This window comes from Berghia stephanieae, chromosome 4 (assembly GCF_034508935.2).
Source record: "Berghia stephanieae isolate SIO BIC M18660-M18661 chromosome 4, UCSD_Bste_1.3, whole genome shotgun sequence".
NCBI classification, from domain to species: Eukaryota; Metazoa; Mollusca; class Gastropoda; order Nudibranchia; family Aeolidiidae; genus Berghia; species Berghia stephanieae.
Genome location: NC_088363.1, coordinates 61835464 through 61854633, shown reverse-complemented (window position 1 = coordinate 61854633; position 19170 = coordinate 61835464). Strand labels below are relative to the sequence as shown.

The 19170-nt window shown below is 38.0% G+C and overlaps 1 protein-coding gene across 1 annotated transcript in view; it reads left to right on the top strand.

The window, feature by feature from the left end:
• Positions 1–19170, top strand: part of LOC144970967 (ephrin type-B receptor 1-B-like) — a 183601-nt gene that overhangs the window by 121109 nt on the left and 43322 nt on the right. Inside the window, 3 exon segments of the mRNA XM_078911192.1 lie at positions 4894–5074; positions 6233–6369; positions 9805–10013. Of these exon segments, the coding sequence (XP_078767318.1) occupies positions 4894–5074; positions 6233–6369; positions 9805–10013 (527 nt within the window).

The window sequence follows — 19170 nt, the reverse complement described above, 5'->3', positions numbered from 1 at the left end:
TTTGGTATAGATGAATGTCTTAAGCAACGCAGTTACGATGAAAGGGAACTATGGAGAAATATATGTGTTTGTGTGTGTGCGTGTGTGTGCGCGCGTGTATGTTTGTGTATGTGTGTATGTGTGTGTGGTGTGAGAGAGAGAGAGAGAGAGAGAGAGTGAGAGAGAGAGAGAGAGAGAGAGATAGAAATAAAGGGAGAACGGAAGGAGGGGGGGGGGTGGGGGTGAGGAGGTAGATAAGATGTTAATAAGACATAGATGGACATACATTCATACATATAAATAAAATTATAGATGGGTGTCAATGGATGAACAGACGGACGGACGGATCGATGGAAGGACGGGCGAACTGGAAAACACACACATACACACAAACACACACACACACACAGACACAAACAGATAGATAGATAGATAGATAGATAGAGAGAGAGAGAGTGTGTGTGTGTGTATTTGAGTGAGTGAGAGAAAGAGAGAGTGTGTGTGTGTGTATGTGTGTATGTATGTGAATGAGAGAGAGAGCGCGTGTATGTGAGTGAGTGAGAGAGAGAGAGAAAGAAAGAAAGAAAGAAAGCGAGAGATAGATAGAGATAGATAGATAGAAGATAGATAGATAGAGAGAGAGAGAGAGAGAGAGAGAGAGAAAGAGGAGGAGAGAGAGAAAGAGAGAGAGAGAGAGAGAGAGAGAGAGAGAGAGAGGGGGGGGGGGGGGGGGTGACAACTTTCTTCCAACAATGATCCAAAATGTCCCGGACCGTTCAGTAGTAACTTACAAAAGCAATTGATTTTACTTGCCTATGGACCTCAAGTGCTTCTCATAGAAATAAATAGGAAAGAAAATAGCTGTGATATCGACCGTGCTAAGATACCAACAACTAACTAGTCACTGAATTTTCGTTTCAAAGTTCTCTTGCCCCCCCCCCCCCCCCTTTCCCAATCCACCCCTGAAACATTTCCGAAATTGACATTCTGAAGATTTCGTGGGAAAGTACAAGAAGATCAAGAGATGATTTCAAATGAAATATGAGCCGAGATCCATCATTAATGCACGCATGCAATATATAACAGTAAATATTAGATAAGAAAGAAAGGAATGGTAAAACAAAACCAACCACAAAATATCCGAATACTCAATTCTTTCACGATATTTCAGCCGCTCAGGGGAGTATTTTTTCTCTCTTTCTCTCTTTCTCTCCCGAATGGAACGATTAATGCGGCAGGGCAAGAGTGTTGATTTTGGATTTTGTCGTAGATTTTCTTGTTTACACAAGTGCGTTTCTGGTAATGATGTTCTCCCCTTATTTTTTATTCGATATAATTGTCAGGGGATTCGGTTCTATAGCTAAAAGCGGAAATGAAGAGAAACAGCGATATCCTCATTGACAAGGTAGATGGGAAAGAATGTAATAATTTGTATCGGCGAGTTTGAAGAAGATAGCAACGGAGAGGCGATTTTTGGGCTATAATTAAGACATGCCTGTTTGAATTTCAGAAACAGTGGGATGTTTATGTTGTTGTTTTTAATCAACATCATTTTACTTTTCTTAAAAACATTTTTCTCAACACGAACGGATTTATTATAGCTAACATACTGTTATGTCACCCTGTAATCGAGATTCAGCCAAAACTGAAATGAGTATCAGAAGAAAAGAAAAAGCTAAAAAAAAACAAAAAAACCCCAAAAAAGCTAACAAAATAATATTTGATTTAATATTGGAAGAAGAATAGAACAGAAGACACCTTTTTAAAGTGTCAAAATACATAAATAAATATATATAAATAAATAAATATAAATAAATAAATAAATAAATAAATAAATAAATAAATAAATAAATAAATCAATCAATCAATCAATCATTCAATTTAAAAAAACGTTTACCTACATGCAACATTCGGGAAGTTCGCTTTCGAATTTATAAGGTTATTGTTATCTAAAGAAAAAAATCAACCCACTGACTTTGTCTTTTTAATGCAGACAAAGTTTGTAGGCTACAAACGATCGATCGTCTATTGATACAACTCTTCTCCGTTATTATTTTTTATCTTAAGTAACTTGCTTTACTTCCATTATCTTTTTTTTTTTTTAATTTCAGCCTGCGGCGTCAACTTGTACAAATGGTCTGAGGGACGCGGTCCTTGCAAGCGCTGCCCCGCCACAGTTCTTCATCCGGGGGTGCGCACGAGTGCACTTGTGAATCTAACTTCTTCCGGGCGAAGAAGGACCCCAAATCGATGCCATGCACAAGTAAGTCGAGTGGACACACCCCTTTCATGTCTTAATTTAGGCTGGACAAGCCCAAACTAATAGACTCCCGAGAATTTTTTCTTCCTCACTTTCTCTTTTAATCCTTTATTTTTCCGTCTTTACTTTTACTTTTACTTTAGTTTTGATTGATCGATTTGTAGAATTTTTTTTCTCTCTCTCTTTCTTCCTTTCTTTTTTATTTTAAAATATATTTTCGTTTCCGATTGTGCTTATTTCAACTTATTATTATTTGTTGTTGTTGTTGTTGTTGTTGTTGTTGTTGTTGTTGTTGTTGTTGTTGTTGTTGTTGTTGTTGTTGTTGTTGTTGTTCCTGGTCTTGTTTTAAAAGTTCAAACTTCTATATGTGTTAATGAAGAGAGCTAAATGGGAATTTCAACGACGGGTGAATGGATGATCATTTAGATTTTATAAATAATTAACACATTTTTATCAAATAGAAGTAAGAAAATAGATTACAGAATTTCACCCATTGTAATATGTTTCGATTCGACTATATAAACACAGGTCTTTTCCTTGAATGTATTATATCAATTGGTATTAAATGTGTGGTGCCAGGGCGGGACCAGAGAATAACATGCCATGGATAATGTTTCTTTACTCAGAATATTACCTTCAGAAAACGAGAGGTCGGAAATCTTTACGGAATGGCCGGGGAGAAAATAGAAAAAAAAAAAAAGGGGGGGGGGGGGGGGGTAGAACGCAGTTAAAATAGAAGTTAATGAAAACAATTTGAGTCATTCAGCATTCCGATCCGATAGAATTTGGATTACAAACATGGCCCAGGCAGGGAAGGAGTTTTAACAACTGTGGATGGTAATGGGTCTACTGTCTGGTTAGAATCCCAGACTGTTTACAAACATGGCAAAGGAGCTTATAGTTAGTTGACGATTTTTGAAGTTCTTTGGGCGTTGCTCAATTGCTGTATGGCATATCCCAACATGCTTTGGCAAGCTGGGAAGAGACTGAACAAACAACATTCTTATCGTCGCCACACTGTTTTCTTTAACAACCTATCAGGCATTTACTGTATCATATATCGAGATTGAACGAATGTAATGTTGGGTGAACGGCACCTGAATGAAACGCAAAACTCTTAACATGTTTATTGAGTATACCTCCTAAGAAGAAGAGTGATTAATGCGTCATTGTTTATCCGTGGACGTTTTGATGGAACAACAACACTGTCAATGAACATGCCGATGAAGATCCTCTATACCTGAGCTTCGAAAGATGAGAATTACTCTTAAAAAATTTAAAAGTCTGAAAAGTGTATTTCTTGGCAGCAATTACAGGCGGTACAAAGTTGTTTACAATGAAAAAGGATTAACCAAATACGGATAGATGGTGTATCATACACCAAAATCATCGATATTTCGAACACAACTCATAATGGTCTTTCCCACAGATAAGTGAGAAGGCATATATGACCACAGGGGGGAATAAGTCATCAAAACTGGCTCGTGAGAGGTCGAGCGCCGTCATTTTCTTTTTTATGCAACCAGGGACGCTGTGCCTTCTCTAGTCTGTGGTCTTTCCCCCTCGATGTCACTGTTAGTAGCAACCTGTCGGAGGCGCTGATTTATGATCTGACGCTTCGTGCTTATTTGTACGCCCAAAATTAGTAGAATAAATTAATATCAAAGATCTTGAAGCCATGAACTGCACACACTTTCTCGAGGTTTGTAATTACTCAATGGTTTTGAAGACATGGCTCAATATCACTGCTCTGATTTTCGATTTCACGGCCACCCTAAGTTACTCCGACAAGGGTTATCAGAACTGTAGAATTAACAAATAAATGGCATTCATATCAACAAAGCTGTGATTCAGAAGGAAACTCCCCCCTCCCCCCTCTTAAAAATTCTAAACAAAAAAAAAAAAAAACGTAACAAAATATAACCCAATTCTTGATCTAGCCGTTTAAATAAGGTCATAACAATTGCGGGACTCATTTTACTGACTAAAACCGAAATACGCTTAAACAGGAAAATATAAATCCAAGTTCTGTAAAATGTCCACATTTTATGACTTACAGTATTTTTTACACAAATGAAAATAGTCGTGTTTAAGCTTACATATGAAATTATTTTTGGCATTTGTAGTTTCATGGATGATATATTTATTTTAAGCCTCTTAATTGCAACAACTTGATAATGCGTCAGTCTTTCATTCATAAATCTTTAACACGAAATCATTTATTTCGGTGAAATTTTAACTACGGTGAACAACACTTTTTCAACTTATAATAGAAAGAGCAGTGAAATAGATTGTTTTAAATCTTTGATTAATCCCTTTTTTATCTTTTTTTTTGTTTGTTTTATTTTGTTTGTTTTTAATCCATTGTTTGTTTGTTTTTGTTGTTGTTGCTTGCAAATTCCGCTGTATCATTTTCATTTTATTTAAAGGGTTTTAAAAAAAAAAAAACATTTAATATTATTTCCCAATAATCCTCTCTAATTTTCTTTCCTTTTCTTTTTTTTTTTTTCTTCTTTTTAATTCTTCTTTTTTTTTCCTTTTCTCAAAGCATATTGCAGATAAGATAAGATAAGCCAGTATGATTACATACAACTTATTACACAATACAATATTTAATCAATGTTCATCCTTAACCTATCATCACCCAACAACAGAACCGCCTTCGGCCCCGCGTAATCCTGTCATCGAGGAGGTGACCTTTACAAGTGTCACCCTGACTTGGGAACCACCAGCAGAACTAGGAGGCCGGACTGACATCAACTACCGCATCGTCTGCCACCAATGTGGCAACGACGTCCTATACCGCCCTGGATGGCGAGGATTCAACGTCACAAGGTACGTACATTTCTAACTGTGACAATTTGCGGTCAGGCACTAGCTGGCCCGTGTGGAAATTAGATATCCGAATAGTCATGTGTCACAGCACACTGTAAGAAAAATACGAGGGTCGTATAATATCGCACCCTGAGAAAAATGCAAGGGTCGTGTATCATCGTACTATGAGAAAATTACAAGGTCGAATATCATACTATGAGAAAAGTATACAAGGGTCACATATCGCACATTGAGAAATATAAAGGAGTCGTGTAACGTACGCTGAGAACAATATAAGGGTCATGTATCGCACTGTGAGAGACATACAAGGGTTGTGTATCATACCATGAGAAAATTACAAGGGTCGTGTATCGTGCGTTGAGAAAAATACAAGAGTCGTGTGCTTTGTGCTGTGAGAAAAATACAAGGTGTATCGTACTATGAGAAAATGCTAGGGATGTATATCCTGCTTTGAGAAAAATACAAGTTCAACTGAAACTTATAATATATTATGCGATGTTTGTATACAATTTCGTCTCGAGAAATCCTAATTTTGTCCATTGCCAGAAATCTATCTGGATTATTGGAACACCAAAATTATCAAGAAATCCATTAATAAACACCAACACGCACACGCACGCACACGCACACATACACACACACACACACACACACACACACACACACATACTCACACCATATGCACAGAGATAGATAGATAGATAGATAGATAGATAGATAGATAGATAGATAGATAGATAGATAGATAGATAGATAGATAGATAGATAGATAGATAGATAGATAGATAGATAGATAGATAGATAGATACAAAACAAATATAAAAATCATTCTTGCGACTCCTGACAAATATGTTTCAATTCAGTGTGCACGAACTTTTAGCTTATGCTGTTTGTACATTGGTCGACTCGTACTTATTTATAGGTCTAAGAACCGAAATCGTAATGGGCGCAATCCTATATTGTAATGGGAGCTCTCAAACCAAAGCGAAATAGTATCAATAACAACGATGTTAAATCATGTCCATTATTGCGTTCGGTTATGAGACCTGCAAATATATGTATCTATGTTGACATTTATTCAATATATTGAATTTTCTTTATAATGAAAGATCCCCCCCCCCCTCCCTTTCCCCAATCCCATTATTCTAATCCATACAGTGTAACACTCAGCGGCCTTGAACCAGGCAGGAATTACGAGGTCATCATTTTCTCCGAGAACGGTGTGAGTAATGCCAGTAGTGCCAGTGGCGCCACGTCCCAATCGGCATCTGCTAATGTCTTCACAGAGTCTGTAGGTGAGTTGACACCCCCCCCCCCCCCATTGTCCCTCTCTTGCCACCATTCATTATTCTGTATAATATTATATAAGCTTTTATCCGAGTTCAGTTTCGTCAGAAACATAGTTCATTCCTACCATTGAGAATTTTGCAAATAACTTTCATGTTTTTTAATATATTGACGACGATGGTGAGGTGGCCGAGTGGTGAAAACATGCCACTGTAACCAAGGAGGTCCCGGGTTCGAGATCTGTTTCGAGCACTTTCGTTTTTGTTGTTTTTGTTTTTTTCTCCTTGGTCAAGATTATTAACCCTTCATTCGCACGGAACACACAGGTGGTTCTTTAATGATCAATGTTCCTTCGATGCTATGGGAAAGGAGCGAAATATTATGACTGGGATAAAGACAATCACGTGATCAAATTACCTTCACCGCAACCCGTTCCAAGTTACAGGCTTTTCTAACAAGACCAAATTTTAGATTGTTTACAGAATAAAACCGATGATATAATAGTATATTATCTGCGTCTAGAAATTAATTTTAAAGTGGAAAGAAAACGGCAGTTAATCATCTAATGGTGAATTGCTAAATCCTTCCTTAACTCTTCACACTGGTGTCCTTGTTTTGGGGGTTTTTTCCCCCCGCAGTTTGTTTGCATAAATGACTCATGGACGTGATAAAGTATCTTCGTGAGGAAATTAATTATTAGTTGGTTTTTGTATTCTTTTTGGTTTTGGTTTTCTTTTTTCCGGGGCTTTTATTTTGTTTGGAGCTGTGACTCCTCTGCGAGATAAACATTGCATCTCATCGGACTTGACAGATAAGCGGGACGAGATTGAAAAAATCAAACAATGGATGATCAATGTACATATCAGATAACAATGCTGGCGATCCAGGATTGTCTTTGTTTAAGGGAGAGACAACTCTTTCTTTCCAGTTCCCCATCTGCCAATCATAATTTAAATCACGACCTCCTCGGACACGATTGCTGGGATGACGAATTGTAGAGAAGAAGAACCGATAGGCAGCTCTGATTTTCGATTTCACGGCCACCCTAAGCTTCTCCGAAAGGGTTATCAGAACTGTAGAATTAACAAATAAATGGCATTCATTTCAACAAAGCTGTGATTCAGAAAGAACCACCCCCCCCCCCCATTCCCCCCTCTTTAAAAATCTAACCGTACGTGATGTATCAAAATTTGAGGTTTTGAACAATATTATGTTGCTGAAATATCAAGCTTTATTTTTAAAAAAATTATGCCCTTCCGCCACGACATCATAAGATATCGTCGCCTAGGCATTCCATGAAGGAATATAGATATTTCATCAAACAAGATGATGTCAACAGGAATCACCCATGTTGTCCAAGTGAGCAAATTGGGGGTTAATAATCGTGCTCAATTGTGAAAAAACAACCAAAGTGCCTGAAGCGGGGCTCGAACCCGGGACCCTCCGGGCCACAGTGCAATGCCTTAACCACTCGACCACTTCGCCCCCCTGCATATGCTTTATGCTTGGAAGAAAATCATTATTTTCAAAGCTTCCTTTTGCGGTAATAACCAGAATTTCTGAAGTTGTTCTTACTGAAGTAGATTTTTTAAAAATTACTGGTAATGACTGATTCTCGAAGTCACAAACCAACTTCCACTTAAAATTGAAAATGTGCGGCTATGTGGTCTTTGGTATGACACTCGCTTTTGGATCGGAAAGTCCTGGGTTCGAGCCTCGCTCGACGCATAGTTGAGTCATTGGAAAAGGCTCTTTAAACTTTACTCACATTCTCTCACCTTACTCAGGTGTAAAATGAATACCTGACCGTTAACAGCGCTGTTTCTGTCCGAAAAATTGTAATAACGACTAACCGGCGTCATATCTCGTCCTGCATGTTAGTGTTGATTCTGTTGGTCAGGTACCCTTTTTAAAGAGCTGTGAGCACATTTAGTGGATATTGCGCTTATATAAAAGCTCCCTTAATTTATAAGAAAATGCTCCTAGTATATAATCTTTGTAAAAAATAGTATCCATAACGTTCTTGAGCAACCCCAATAAAAGAAGGAAACCCCACAAAAACAAAAAAACAAAACAAAAAACACACTCTTTTAAAATTTAAGTGGAGGTAAAAATAGTTTTCTTGTAAGCACCAATAGCTGTTTTAAAAAATGACGTCACGCATTTTACCCTAACTAATTAATGGGAAAAAATAACATTCTTTTAAATTTAGATAGAACGCAAAAGAAGGTATAGATGTTTTCAACCTACCGCCTCAAAACGGTATAATGTCAGATTTGTTTAGATCACGGTGCACATATTTACAGGTCCGATAACCGAACGTATTTATGGGCTTGATTTTACATTGTTGGTTTGTAATGGCCAATATTTTGCTTTGGTTTCAGAGTATTTCCATGACAATGATGAGCCCATATCAATTTGGGTTATCAGACCTGCAAAGATGTACACGTTGGTCTAGATTCTGAAAATTGGCTTTGTTGTTTAAAATATGAGACTTGTGTCAGCAGTTTATGTCTTATTGAGGAAAATGAATATCTATAGTTGTTTTTTTTTCCAATTTTTAAATAACATGAACTAAAATTGCATATATCTAGTCTTTTGGTTTTAAAATCACTTTATTTGGTCCTATATTTCGCCCCGTTATGATAATACCGTTTTGAGACGATGGGTCACATGGCACCGCCAGCTGTTAAAAGAAAAGAATGACGTCATTGGTTCCGGTACTGGTGGTGATAACCAATGACTCTGGAGGTTGCTCTATCTAGCTAATACCGTTGGGGTTTTGAAAGCACGCGATCAGGCTATCTAGTAGAGGGGACTGAAACGAAATGAGAATGGTCGGTTTCTTTCAGGGGAAAGGGGGGGGGGGGGGGGGGGGGGGGGAGAGAAAAAAATACGATTAATCCAAATGTTGATTTCTGTGGACGTTACCGATGAATGTTATCGTTGAATTGATTCATTCTGCGCCAGTGCTGGTATCCCCACCAAATTTATCAGTACGATAAAGAAAATGAATTCTACCTTGACCTTGGCAAAAATCTGTTGGCCGCTGTTACTATAATTTGTCCAACTTTGACGTTTGACATCCATTGTTAATCTATAACTGCAGTTATGCTGTTTTTTTGTTTTTTTTTTGGAAAGTTCAGTGGCAAACATTAAGTCAAAGTTGTGTATAATAATTGTTATAATACTTTTAACAAGCTTTATCTATTTGTTTGATATTAATGACGATGGTGATGTTGATAAAAACGACGACGACGACGATGATGATGATAATTAAGAAGATTAATGATAATGATGATAATGTTGAAGATGATGGCGACGACAACGGCATTAATGATAATTAACTCTGATCAACGTGACTTACAGTAATATCTCAAATACAAATGTCTGTTCCTTTTAGATATTAAATATTATGCATACATTTCTGATGTCTTTCTCAGGAAAAGTTATCAATCTCCGTCGAGCCAGCTTGGGACCCAAGCATATGACGGTGACCTGGGATGTCCCTCCGACCATGAGTGGGAGCGTGCTCCAGTTCGAGATACGTTACTATCCTAGGGGACACTCCAAGGCCGCAATGGACGGCCGGACTACCAGTCAAAACTTTACCCTGGAAACTTTTATGCGCGGGACGGAGTATGTCTTTCTGGTAAGTGCATAATATGCTGAGAGAACATGAGGGGTGGAGAAGAGTGAGAATGACAGGAGATGAAGAGAGAGAGAGAGAGAGAGAGAGAGAGAGAGAGAGAGAGAGAAAAAGAGAGAGAGAGAGAGGTTGGCCTATCCATCCATCCGCCCATACATTGACCTATCCATCTCTCTATATATCTACCATCCACACATCCATACATTCAACCATCCAACCATCCAACCATTCAACCATCAACCCATTTATTTATACAAATATCCATCCACCCATTCAGTCATCAATAATCAATCCATCCACCAGTCCATCCATCCATCCATCCACCTATTCATCCATTGAACCACTCAGCCATCCTCCCCCCCCCCCCCCCCTTCCCATCTATTCAACCAACCAACCAATATTCCAATTATTTCTGCATGTAGTATCCACCCACCCACCCATCCATCCATCCATCCATCCATCGATCCATCTATATCTATCCATCCATCCATCATTCTATCAATTGTACACGTATACACATGATCCTGGCACCATCAGACAATCGACGTCTATTGTAAGGATGGTTCCCATTCATCATCAGCCTGATTTCCAACTCCCTCTCTTCATCCGCCCATTTATAATAAACCCCCTGGTTTTACCATGACTTGTCATATCTCTATATTACCAGATCAATGTAGACCCCAATCGGCCTTTTGAACCTGTAACTTTGGAATCAAAGGATAACTTTATTATTAATAGACAAAATTATAAGATAAATAACTAGACAAACAAATCAATAAATAGAAGAGTTAATGAATGAATACATGAATAATTAAATGAACGAGTAAAAGAATAAATATACAGGGCGTTTAAAAAAAAATACCCGATAATGAATTGAAATAGCTTAAAAACTAGAATTGATAGAAACATCTCGTTTTTTGCATAGATTTCCATCTCTATTCAAGTATTTTGCGGTGAAAATTTTAGGAAGATGCCATAAGCCGTTACAATTCAGTTGCGCGTTTTTTTTTGTAAAAAAAAAGGACAATTTTGACTTAAGCAATTTTTGACGCAAAAATTAGAAGAAAAAAAAAAAACTCGTCATAAATTGATGAGTCTCTTTACAAAAAGTGTGACTGTATTGTAGATAGATAACATCTTCCTGAAAATTTCACCATAAAGAACAAAAAACAAACAAAAAACTTGAATTGTGATGAAAAGCCTTACAAAAATTTTGGTGTTTCTATCATTTCTAGCAGGCTATTTCAATTCTTTATCGGGTAGTAAATAAAAACAAACCAACAAACAGACCAAAAAAACCCCCACAAAAACACTCTGTATAATAAAATATAAATAAATAATTTAGAATCTGGAATTTGGAAGAGTTACAAATTTAGTTATTGTTAATTATTGATCAAAGTAAATAAAAAGTCCGAGAAGGAACATTTTTTCCTCCAATAGTGTTATCTAAATATTTAAAAATCCCCTTCTTGCATTTAATTAAAAAAAATTCAAGCATACATTTATATAAATATTACTTATATCGCTCCTTTTGCAGGTTGGAACGGGGTTTTAAATTTTCAAATAATTCAATTGAAGTTTTCTGTCGAATTCATACTATTCCCTTAGAATTCAGTGCTAACACGTCAAATCTTACTAACCTTTAAAATACTCCCTCTCCCCCTCCCTTATTTGTCAGTTTATATTCATTCTTCCGGTCATCAATCCTTACTTTGAACGATTTGAACAATGTTATAGTTTTCTATCGCAGACGCTCTGCAAAGTACAAAACCGTGCCATCTAAAAGGAAACAATGTTCAAACTCTGAGCAAGAGTTTTTATAGTTATTGGTAATCCATTTTGAAGACCGTTCCCGCCCCTCACTCACTCACCCCCCCCCCCCCCCCCCCCCACCCACAGACACGCACACAAGCACACACACATAAACACACACGTCTTTCTTCAATGTGAGCCATCTCCGTGAGTCTCGTACTAAGTCCTACATAATAGGCGCGGTCGTCTGGCCTGGCGATTTGCGGCGACACGAATGTCCACTCGAGATGCTTTGTCCAGTTAGAGACGCACCAACGCCCTTTGTTTGTTCTTTGAGAAAGATAAGAAGAGGGGATGAGTGGGAGAAAGGAGGAGGCGGATGCGGAAGAAGAGAGAGAGAGAGAGAGAGAGAGAGAGAGAGAGAGAGAGAGAGAGAGAGAGAGAGAGAGAGAGAGCTAATTTGATGGTTATATTAACATGGATTGGTCAAATATAAATTGCCCTCTTTTCGAAAGCATATTCCGATTCTCATAAAATTATGCACACTTACTTTTGTTTTACATGGTCACTAGCCAAAAGTGGTAAACTTATCCCATCTCTCCTTGGCCTTGAAAAGTCCTTCAAAGAGAAGGTGTTGGGTTGGTTTAGACTTGATGTTTCTCTCCAATGTAAGGAACATTTGTAGGAAGGATGAGGTAAGATTTCAAACCCGCAGTCATTTGCTACTGCTGTTGACACTGCGGTACGGAGACAGCGACTCATATGTCGACTCATACGTGTAACCTTTAACCTTTATAGTCCGATAGATAAATTTTGTGAGAACCCATCATCAACAGGTTGTCTACATATAGAACTGAGTGACGTGACCTTGTTCCTTCTTTTTGTCCCCTTATGGCAAAAGACGTTTTTATTCTCGGTTTCAGTTCAGAACATTTTGTGAGTTGGGTCATACTAAAATCAACGTGCCTACCAGATGGAAGTATAGACTGGTCTTAACAAGGAGCAAGAAATGCCATGCTTTCTTCAAGGCTATTATCATTGAAAAGCCGATGAACTCAAGAATATCCGGCTAGTTATGGCGCCAACCGTTTTTTTGTTTACATATTCTGAGGTACACTGTGGACACGTGAAATTGCTGAAATAGCTTTTCTGAAAACGGTGTACAATCATTTATTTATCGCACTACCTAAATAGAATAGATAATTATACTGCGTTTTGGATTTAGGAAGGGGGGGGGGGGGGGGGGAGAGAGATTAACATTTATATCAATGCCGTCACATAAGCTACTTATATGCAGACGTTTTTGAATGATTTGGTTCGTTGTTGGATTTTGTCCTTGTTGTTTTGAATAATTCACTTGCTTCGGTGTATTGTAGGATTTGAACGTGGTGTTTGTAGGGCTGATGGCAGTGAGCGTAGTGAGTGAGTGCGTGAGTGATCGATTAATGATGATGATGATGATGATGATGATGATGATGATGATGATGATGATGATGATGATGATGATGATGATGATGATGAAGATGATGATGGTAGTGGTTTTGAATAGGCCGAAGAGGAATATAACATAAAAATGATGACGAAGATTGAGACGTTCTCTGTGAACGACTGTGCTCCCATACTCGAGAAAAGGTCGTTAATCTATTAAGAGTTGCGAGGATTATATATGACCTAATTGTGCTCTTGACGGGCCTGGCTGTCAGAGTTTATTTTGACCTATTTATAAATAATGTTGTCATGTCAATTCCCGTTGGAACATCTCGTTACTATCTAGGCTATAATCTTTTTTCTTCCTTCTTTAAATGCAGATAGATCACTATAAAGTGGAAAAGTCGGAGGGCGAGGATGGTGGGAAATGAGGGGGGGGGGGGGGGGGGGGGGGGGGGGGGGGGGGGAGAGAGAAGAGGGATAACTCAGTTTAATTGAATATATATATAGCGCAAATGCCCAGGTTTAACTCGGTTATCCCTTCTTTTTCAAAGTTAAGGCTCAGAACCTTCCCAAACAATTATAATTTGTTTGATAGGCGGTAACATTTTTTTATTTTCTAAGTCCGCCTTCCATTGGACTAAACTGCAAAACACCTCTATGCAAATCGGTCAGAAAATGTTACTTCATACATCGATAAATTAAGACGAACCCCGAACAAATTTTCGAAAAAATCTTAAATCTGAGACTTCTTTGAGCATAAAGAAAACATTTAAGTTTAGAATTATAAATAAATAAAGGGATTTGGGAATGAACGTTGTGGTAGGTCATGTTCCATTGGCGAGTTTGATGGCAATGCAAAATTTATCTCAGACGGATATAAACATGGAGAAGCTTAATAAAGAGGAAAACATTTTTTTAATGAAAGAAATAATTTAAAAATGACGAGAACATTATCTAACGAATATATGTTTCAAGATATAGATTTTTAAAGGGAATAAAAAGAAGAAAATGTGCATTGAGATTTGTAAAATATACATAAAAAGATAATCGATACTTAATCATGTGATTATGGAGGATTTTGTTATTTTTAGGACGTGGATTGGAGCTTGATTTGATGGTTTCAATTATAGTGTATATAAAATGGGCATCAAATTAATGAGTTTGAATTGACAACCGGGATCCCTTATAAACAATTAATTTATCGTTTGTATTCAAATAACGAAGAGGTGATGGCCGTTGATCTTATTTATTAGTATTATTTTATTTTGTATTGTTTTAAATTTTAGTTTCTATTTCATGACTTGGAATTGGATATTAGTTTTGCATCCTGCTGTTATTGTGACAATTAATGTGCGCAGAGTGTGTGTGTGTGTGTGTGTGTGTGTGTGTGTGTGTGTGTGTGTGTGAGAGAGAGAGAGAGAGGGGGGGGTACAATCAATAAAGTTAGTGATGTTTACAAACAGATTAAAAGATATGTCAGATGCATGACGATATGGCGATGAACTCGAATACGATTTTTATTTTCCATATTGATACATAATGTATAATTAGTTTGCAGTGCATATATTCTTTGACGCCCTGTAGCTTGATCGATATGGCACCACCCACCGATACAAATGACTCCATCCTGTCTAACGTCATTGAAAAAAAAATATTCATTTGTTTGATTGTTTGTTTTTTGTTTGTTTGTTTTTATTTCCTTTTTTTTTCGCACTTTCCACTCAGCATTGGGTAGGCCTTATAATTCCTATTTATTCATAGGTAACAAACCATGAGGCGCTTAAAATTTGTACCATGCTCGTTTTTTGCGGAGGGAGAGAGAGAGAGAGAGGGGGGGGGGGGGGGGGGGGGGGGGCTTGGTTGTTTTTTTTTTTTTAAACAGGAAAGGGAGACATCAAAATCTGCGTTACTAATAAGAGTTTGATGTATTAAAAAGTATATATATATATATACATATATATATATATATATATATATATATATAAGAGAGAGAGAGAGAGAGAGAGAGAGAGGAGAGAGAGAGGAGAGGAGAGAGCTCTACAACTACAACAATAATAATGATGATGATAATAATAATAATATAATAATAAAATAATAATAATAATAATAATAATAATAATAATAATATCATAATAATCATAATAATAATAATAATAATAATAATAATAATAATAATAATAATAATAATAATAACAATTTCAGAAATTACGAATTTCCTTGTCAAATTACTAAAAATTGACATAAAAGTAGAACCGGGATAAACTCCAAGGCCATCGGATTTACGGCTCTAAAAATTTTAATGTCTTGACTTGACTGCATACAGTTTTCAATGATTTATAGCAAGCAGTCTCTGAAGAATAATATTATGTTTTAATGAAGATTTCGAGCCAATGCATGTTGAAGTGCATGTAAATGAAATGTATGCATGATTATTATTTATTGTATGCAATTTTCTATCCCAAAATTTAGATATGCAAAGAAAAAAACAAAAGCAAAACGGAATATTTTCCATATCATTGAATCTATAAAATCCACTTCCTGTTGATCATTTGTTTAATAGAGAAAATTCGCCCCACGTTTTGGGAGTTCATTTGAATGCAACCCACTACCTGAACGATTGCTTATAAAACAAATGTCAGCTTGACACTAACAGTTTATGAGTCAATTCTCTTTCCATAAACATGGCCTCATTATCACTCAACAATTATTTTTTTAAATTTCAGTCCGAATTCGAAGCTTCTCTTACATGGTGTTGATTCTTTTTCCAGTCTAGTCTTATTTGAAATCAGGGGGTGCACGGTGGGTTTATTATATACAGCTATTTGTCAGAAGATTGACCCGGGTTTAAGTTGATGAGTGTAACTCCGATCTCTCAACAAGATATGAAGTGAGTAGAAAAGTGCCAGAAGACAATAGAGAATAAAAAATTTTTTCGCGGCGGTGGTGGGGTTTGAACCTGCGACCTTATTGGTACGACAACTCCGCCTGGCAGGTGAGAGCGTGGCTCTACCGTGTGAGCTATCCACGAACAATATTCGTTTCAAACCCAAAGTCATTTCTAGATCCCTCTCTCACCCACTTCTTGAGATCGCCGATTCGTTCACCACCATCGCGAAGTAATTTTGACCAGCAGTTAAGCTTAAGAGCCAATATTCTCATCACAAACATATAACATAGAAACGATTGAGACATTGAGTATGCTCCGGTGTGTATGCTCCGGTGTATGGGGTGAATTTTTAATTCAGAAAAGTGAGTGGAGCAGGCACTTATGTTGGTAACAACAAGATATGAAGCACTTCATATCTTGTTGTTACCAACATAAGTGCCTGCTCCACTCACTTTTCTGAATTAAAAACTCCGATCTCTGTATCTTTCTCTGTCTCTGTCTCTGTCTGTCTGTCTCTCTCTCTCTCTCTCTCTCTCTCTCTCTCTCTCTCTCTCTCTCTCTCTCTCTCCTTCCTGGAAATACTTGGTGGGTATCTGTAACTACATCAGACTGATTTTGATAACCAAGAAAAATGTCCTTGTTTTTAAATAAATGAAATTGATAAATTTATCTCATGATTGACTCTGCGGATCAACTGATGATTCTAAAGACGTTCATAAAATTCCACGATTAGAATATAGCATTGGTGCACGACATTTTCACCTACTTATCCAATGGTCAGGTATTCCGGTCGCTCAGTCGTTTCACACTCAAAGAGACTGGTATCGATCACGGCTATAGCCTAATATTTTCCCCTGACACCCCCCCCCCCCCCCTTCCCTCCTTCCCCGGCCCACTCAGACGTCATTCGGAGCTGGGTCTGTTAGATCTGGTGGAAAGTAATTTTGCGATAACCTAGTAACATATTAAGAGGGTAGCAAGCTATTGCTGCTACTGTCTATTAATTGCTACAGAAATCGGAATAAATTCTGCCTTCGTGCGTCTTAATGGCTCTGAAAGACTGCTTATTTGCAATGGTCAGGATCAGATAGTGGATGCTGGTCACGAAGCTTCATGAAAAGAATCAAAAAGTCTTTGGATCTGAAAGGTGGCGAAAAGCACGTCAGACATTGTTGGAAGATATTCACGATAAACTGTCAAGGTCCGTAGTTGTGTATCATGTGATAATGCTAGTTTTACGTTTCTCCGGTCAAGCGTATGATAACAATAATTCTCTTCGTGTTGAAATGTATTATGGCCTCAACAATGCACAATTATACCGACGGCACCGACCCCTATCATCACCAAAGCAATCACGACGACATCCACTAAAATTAACGGTTTTAACATCAGCGACAGACAAGCTTTTCTACTTCGATGCCTTTCATTGATAACAAATCCTCAATTTCTTCTGCCATTCTTAAACATTCTCCAGTCTTTGCGTGCACTTAACACTTCACTCCTACCCTTTAATAATATATTGGGCGTTGTACAGAAAGCAGTATAATGAACTTTACTAATACTGCATTTGTTTTGTGAAAAGCAACAACAGTTAAAACTTCCGGTTCCTCCCGCCTTCCCGCCCCCGCCATGACCTCATCATTGCGACGTTCCACGCCTTACCCCAGTGATGTGAGCCGCCTGCAAATTGCTCATCAGTATGCAAATACCCGGAATCAACGGAAGCTGAAACGGCCCGCCATACGGGTATATTCTACAAATACCCCGTCCTGCGCACGCTTTCACAGGCCATTGTTGATTCCATGTCATCCCTTTGGATGAAACCCTGCATGTCTTTGAATACTTCATCCACTCTAGGCCGATGCACGGTCTTCCTTCATCCCTGCCTTTCATCGCTTTGATTCTTGACTTCTCTTCACCTTCCAAAAAATTGACGTAGTATCTCGATAATGTTTGAGACCGATCGAGATGCTGCCCTTCCGCCTCAGTAGCCGGGCTTGGATTGGCAGGAGTTTATTGGTTTGCCGTGCTAGTTAAGACCTGAAAAAAATGGGCTTGATGGAGGTTGGAGTGGCGGAACGGCTTCAGCTCTCAAACAATTTGATGGGATGAATCTCTTGATTCGTCATCGTCTGGGCAATTTGACGGGTGACGTCATTTTCCATTGGATTGATATTGATATGAGCACTGAACCGAAAGTCAACACACGTGACCACGTTCTGAGACTGTTTGGATCTCAATGTCAACGGATCTGTCGCCCCTGACAACTCAGTGGTTTAACGCTTGGTGATCCAAGACGAATCCAGGTTACTTTCGATAATTAGTCTTTCAATCTTATTACTCAGTCGAAACTGTTATCATTTCGAACCCTTGCCCGTTATGTTTCTTTTTATTGTATTTATTTATTTGTTTGGAATGTTTCCCCTTTGCATAAATTACATCTTGTGAATTTGTGGATACGAAGTATGTACAGTTCGATCAAATACCCAACATTTTTTGACCGTCAAATCGCTCACTAACATGTCGAACCTTCACACAATTTATCGGATGTAATGTTCTGAAGAATGATCATCACGGTAATAATAAGCTAGCAAATTAAATGGAATAATGAAAATAAAAGAAATGATGATGATGATGACGACACACGCACACACACACACACACACACACACACACACACACACCTCTCCAAACCTTTACACCTTCCCCGATTTAAGCATTTGTTTTACTTAGGAGTGTATAAAAAAACAACAACAAAAAAAAGGTTTCGTCATCTACACCCACATCCACCCACCCCACACACCCCCCCCCCCCACACACACACACACGCATATACACACATCACAGACGACATTGTGGACAGTTTGTTTTCCCAATATTTTCGTCATTCAAGTCTCTGGAGAGATCAAAGTAGTGACAACCAGACAAGGAACAATGACCAACCGTTTTTCATATCCTACTATTTACTAGGACTCTTAGGACTTAGGACCACATTCGATCGGCTTGTCACAGTCCTCTTATTCCACCCCACCCCCCCAAACCTCTTCCTCTACCTCGTTCTACTATTGCTCCTCCTCCTTTTCTCGTCCT